Source organism: Nicotiana attenuata, chromosome 3 (genome assembly GCF_001879085.1).
Source record: "Nicotiana attenuata strain UT chromosome 3, NIATTr2, whole genome shotgun sequence".
Lineage (NCBI taxonomy): Eukaryota > Viridiplantae > Streptophyta > Magnoliopsida > Solanales > Solanaceae > Nicotiana > Nicotiana attenuata.
The window spans coordinates 33,280,996-33,287,089 of NC_031991.1; the positions used below are offsets into that span (position 1 = coordinate 33,280,996).

The 6,094-nt window shown below is 38.1% G+C and overlaps 1 protein-coding gene across 1 annotated transcript; it reads right to left on the reverse strand.

The window, feature by feature from the left end:
• Nucleotides 4,058-5,600, reverse strand: LOC109224266. Its single transcript, XM_019388854.1, has 3 exons — nt 5,480-5,600; nt 4,786-5,392; nt 4,058-4,742 (listed from the first exon to the last, which is right to left on the reverse strand). Exons 1-3 carry the CDS (start codon nt 5,598-5,600, stop codon nt 4,058-4,060), a joined length of 1,413 nt encoding a protein of 470 aa, XP_019244399.1.

Here is a 6,094-nt window from a genome sequence, read left to right on the forward strand (position 1 = left end):
CTATGAAGAATATGATCCTTCGGTCCTTACTCGTAGAGCAAATCAGCATGATTTTGGGAAAGGAACATCCCGTACAAACACGGAGGAAGATTCCGCCGATGAACATGAAACAAGCGAGGAAGAATCATTTGATGAAAATGAAACAAGCGATGAGGAAGAATTGCTTGATGAAAATGAAACAAGCGATAGAGGAAGAATTAAATAATGAATATCAATCAAGAGAAGAGGATTGACATGTTGGTTTTTATGTGTTTTCGTTATTCATTTAATTTAATAAGCTGAAGAATTTCTTTACATTTTTTATGTCTTAACATATTTCATCTAATGCTTTTAATATACTTATGTTACACAGATGGCGCCGGGTAAAAAAAAGAAGATAAGACACGATTCCCAGCTTCCTCAGTACACTTCAGGTCCCACTACCTCGTCTGTGCCATTTATGGGTCCTCCTCATCCTCATCCTCCTCCGCCTCCTCCTCCTCCGCCTCCTCAGCAGACTTCAGTGCCACCTGGCTTTTTCACTTTGCCCCCTTGTGATCCAGTTCGATATAAGCCTATCTCTAATTCCCAGATCATGCACACTATACCATCTTCTTCGCCAGCTTATCGTACTAGTCAGCATGGTGGCTCCTCATCTATGCCTCCATCATCATTCCCTCCATACCCAAGCTACCATGTTAGTCAGAATGGTGGTTCCGCATCTATGGCTCCATCTTCATCTCCATCATCATCCACTCCTAGTGTTTCTAGGCCGCATGTTGGAGACTTTACCATACCGTCATCCCTATCCATTGATACATCTACACCTGCTCCTGATGATACACAGACTTAGACTTTTGAAGAGATTGTATCATATGATTCGCTTCATAGACTGATTATCATTCCTGATGGGACTACTGGGTAAGAAATTACTTTATTATTCGTTTGAATTGTTGAATAATATTTTTAACATATGTTAGTTTTAGTGCAGGTTTGTTCCCTCCAATGAATCTACGAAGGTGGTTGTGGATTGTGTTAAAGCATTTTATCGAGATGCTTGGAGTAAATGGTCAGATATACCGTATTTTTACAGAGATCAGATGTGGAATCAATTTAGGGTACAAAATCCATAAATTTTGTATTATTTATCAAACTACCCTTATTTCATCTAATGTTTTAAATAATTTGCAGACAAGGTGTGCATGGAGTGCCAAATATCATCAGCAAATAAGTCATAATTTCGAGAAAAAAGCTGCTGATCGGCTTAAAAATCTCCTTTATAAAGCTCGAGAGAAGGGCGAGAAGCCCGGTTGGATGCTAAAAGACTTTTGGGATAGACTTATTGTGATATGGGCTTCTGAAGAATTTAAGAAGAGGAGCAATGCTGCAAAGGCTGCCCGAGCCTCCAATTCGGGTGGCTCATTGCACACTGGGGGTTCAATTAGTATGGAGAACCATCGAAGGAGAATGGTAACTTTCTTATTATATTTGTTTTGATTTTAACTAGATGCAATTGAACTTTATCTAACTTAATTTTTTTTTTGCAAGAAAAGGAAAAAGGGAGAGTTGTGACTTATGCTGAGGTCTTTGAGGACAAGCATTTGAAAAAGAAAAAGGATGGGACAACAGAATGGGTCGAGCCGCGTGCTGCAAGAGTATATGTAAGATCCTTCTATTTTCTTTTTGTCTCTTCTTCTTTCTTTTTCTTCTTCTTCTGACTATCTGACTGTGATTTTCTTTGCTTTACTGAAAGTAAAAAAGTATAAAAGCCTGTCTTACTCTACTTTTTTGCTTTACTGAAAGTACTTCTCACATTTTCTTCTTAATTTCCATGTTATATAGAGAGCAGGCAAATTGATGAAGGGTTACATGGTGGCTCTTTAAATTTGGATTTTGATTTTTGCAATAGGTTAATTATATTGTTAGATTCTGATACAGTGAGCTTCAACTAAGTCTATTTTTTAAAATTTTAAAGAAAGAGTCCATCCTTAGCTTGTCTTGTAATATAATTTAAGTATTGCAACTATAATATGCCAAATTATATCTAGCACAAGCAGTTTATAAGTATGTAAAGTTGTACTTTTGAAGCATTTTCAAGTCTTAGAATTGTATTGATTTTTCATTGTGTTCAGTTGTCATGAAGTTGGTATGTTCATATATCGTATTTATGTTGAAGTTTGTGTGCTCTCTGTTTTTTGAAGCCTTTCATGACTAGGTTTTTGATAGTTTTTTTTCTTGTTTTGCTAATATAATGATAAAATGTATATGTTGGTTAAATGAGAGACTGTTGAACCCCCTCTTCTGAAAACAAATCTTAATCACACAACGTTTGCCCTCTGCTCTGACTACTTCTTGCACAACAAAGTGAAGCAATGTTGTCTTACCATCCATACTTTTCACATCAGAGAGCTTCCTTAGTGCAGTAAGCTTAAATGCTTGTGCATTTCCTCTAGAAGTTCCAGCATTCATTCTATTCCCCGCTTTCAGAATGGCTTCCAAAAGTTTCAAGAATAATCTTTGAGTTTTAAGCTCCTTGCAAGCTAATTCCAGTGTCTGTAAGTACTCTTTCTGGTGTAGAATTTCAGCGCCATAATTTGCTCTAAAAAGCATGGCATTGAAACGAGTAAAGGCGGATGGAACAGCTTTGAGGATATGGAAGAGGAAAGATTCAGCATCAGCTAGCCTTGTAGGGTCTCCTTCAAATGCAAGAATTTCTGATTCTTCTTCTTTTGTTGGGGGATATTCTGCTCAGTTTCTCTAGAGTCTCTATCCAGTTTTTACCTTGCACCATTTCCTTGTTTATGTGTGTGTTTGTATTTTTATAGATACATGCTTCATCAGAAAACTGTGAAACGTATATTTTAATTTCTTCAAGTATCGCTTTGACTCCATTTTAATTTCAGGAAGCCTATCAGCAGCGTTTTGAGGAATGGCGTCAAAGTCAACCCGATTCCGAGGATGGTAGCTCAACCCAAGTGTCACTCAATGATGTAGCTTCAATATGGACGCAGGTGGTTGGTGGCGCAAAGAAAGGTAGAACCTACGGTCTTGGATCACAATATTCTGTAGGTCGTTCTACGACATTGTTGTCTGGTGATGCGAGTTATTCGAAAGATCACGAAGAGGTGGAAGCATTACGAAAAGAAGTTGAAGAATTGAAGGAAGAACGAAAAGAAGATCGTGCAAATTTTAACAAATTGCAGAGTCTAGTGGAGAAATTTATGAGCGGACGCCCATTTGCTCCTTCGAATGGCAACGATGGCGGGGATAATGAGTTTTAGTTTGTTATGGTTATTGATGTTTGAGACATTATTATTTGTTGTAGTTGGATGTTTAGACTTGGTAATATTTACACTTGACTATGATTGTAATATTTTAGACTAGATTGAATGGTGCTAGAATGTTTAACTCTTTTTGGATGTTTTAGTTACAAATATTTATGTTTTGCATTTTATGGATTTGATTAGTTGCAATGGTGGATTGATTAGTTAGCATGGTAGATTAATTGGTTGTTGTATATTTGAATTGGTAGGTGGTATTGCTTTAACAGAGCCGGAATTTGGCAAAAGATGACCAGTTTTCCGACTTATTTCCAACAATAATAGTCGTAAAATGCATCAAAATATTTCAGATTTAGGAATATCTGGGACTACTGTAGTCGGAAATACAAATAAATAAATAGTTTTAAATTATATTTGCGACCACGTTAGTCAGAAAAATAAATAAATACATAATTTTAAATCAGATTTGCGACCACAGTAGTGGGAAAACTCAAATAAAATTAAATATTATTATAATTATATATAGTGTTTGCGACCGAAGTAGTGGGAAAGTTAATATAAAATTAAAATTTAATTTAACCTGTTTGCGACCGTGTCGGTCAGAAACTTACCGCATTTATTAGTCGTTTTCTATTTTGCCTTAGCGACCGCTATAGTCGCAAATTACGGACGGATTCAGTCGCAAACTATTTCAGACCAGCTATTTTGCGACTACGACTTTTCGGTCTGAAAGTAGTCGGAATTAGCATTTTCTGACCACTTTCTAACCGTTTTTGCAGTCGCAAAATAGCCATTTTCTAGTAGTGAGAATCAGATTGTGGACATGGCTGCACAAGCTTGTATAGTCCATGATCCTGTTTACCAATTTCCAGTGGCCTCTTCATTGAAGGGGCATGTATGAGAAAACATGAAAATTTACCAAACAGAACCAGGCAATCTAATTGTGCAACAAGCTTGTGAACAGAAATAAGATTGTGCTGAAAACAAGGGACATAAAGTACATGATGAAGTGTGAAAGAAAGAAAGTGAAGAGAACCAGCGCAAGTGACTTTGACTTCATGTCCATTAGGAAGTGTGACCAAATATGGGACAACTAGGGGCTGAATATCAAAGAGGAGTTCTTTCTTAGAAGTTATGTGATTAGTGGCCCCAGAATCTATTATCCAAGTGTACTCATGGACTCTAGTTAGCATGCATGCACCATAAGACACCTTGCCTACACAATCAGGGGAAGGAACTATACCCGCAAAATTTGCAGAAGCCATCAGACTAGACTGAGGGAGAGACTCTAAAATGTGATGTTGCTGAAGTAGCATCAGGAGCTGAGCATACTGGTCCTTGGACAGACCAGGAATCACAGAATTAGAATAAACAAGACTTTCAGTGGGAACTGTTGCAGGTTCAGAAGCACAAACTGAACTCTGCACCTCTACATTTACAGCAGTTCGTTTACCTTTGGTGAATTGGTGGAAATCCATGGATCTTATAGCATTTATCAATCAAATGCCCAGGTTTCTTACAATACTTGCATAAAAGAGGGGACTTGTTCTGATCAAAACTGACTTTTTGGGTAAATTGTCTAGGAGGGGCAGATTTATTATTCAGATTGACATGAAAAGAAGCAGAGTCGCCTTGGAAGTGAGAATTGGGAGTAATTCGCCTCTGTTTTTCATCTTGGAGGAGGATACTATAAGCAGTATCGAGAGAAGGTGGAGGTTGCATCATGAGCAAGTTACTCCTAACACCAACATAAGTCTCATCCAGACCCATGAGGAATTGGTGTAATCTGTTCTCCTCTTCCTCCTTTTGAAGTCCAGGTTTAGCAACACAAACACAAGTATTGGCATGATTAGTGCACATAAACCTTAGTTCATCCCATAATTTTTTGAGTTTGTTGAAATAGGAAGCAATGTCCAATGACCCTTGATGAGTAGATGTTATCTCTTGCTTAATCTCAAATACCTTAATTCCACTAACTGAACCATATCTTCTATTAAGCTGAGCCCAAATACTCTCAGCAGTATCCGAGTATTGAACGCTCTCAGCTATGCCCGGGGATAGGGAATTAGTCAGCCAGGAAATGACCATATTATTATACCTATCCCACTGCTTAAACTGAGAAGTATCCTCAGCTGGTCTCGGACAGCTTCCATCAATGAATCATATTTTATTTCTAGCGGACGGAGATATGATCATATTCCGCCTCCAACCTACAAAACCAGTCCCAGAGAAAGGCAGACTAACCAGAGATACACCAGGCACATCAGAAGAAAGTAAAAAGAGTGGACTGGATGGGTCAGGAGTATAGGTAGTACTCAAGGATGCATCAGATGCTCCCATAGCGACAGTCAGAGACTTTCGTCAAAGTAACGAACACAAACAGATGACCAATGCAACGAAATAAAAATTGGAAGAGATTACTGTATGTTTTTGCTACCGGAAAACAAACGGCCTTGAAAGTAGACTCCAAAAATCTGAACAGAACAAACCCTAGGTCAGCAGCGGAGGAGGAAATCGTTCCAATTCGATCCAAATTCACCCACACGTATCACAAATACCACCAATAGATGACGAAAAGGTAACTCCGACCTTGATTCTATCTGCAAATCGAGAGGAAACTACCAGAAACAGAATCAACCACGAAATCAACTATCGAGCAAAAAATTGATGAAAATGAGCGAGGGTAACACCGCTCAAAACAGGAAGAGGAGAATCAGCGGATCATCCGCTCTGATACAATGTAAAACTACTAAATCGAGCTGAAAATGAAGAAGAATTGATTAGGGTTCATGGGAGAAAGAAGAACCAGAGAGAGAAAAATATTTTCTATCATA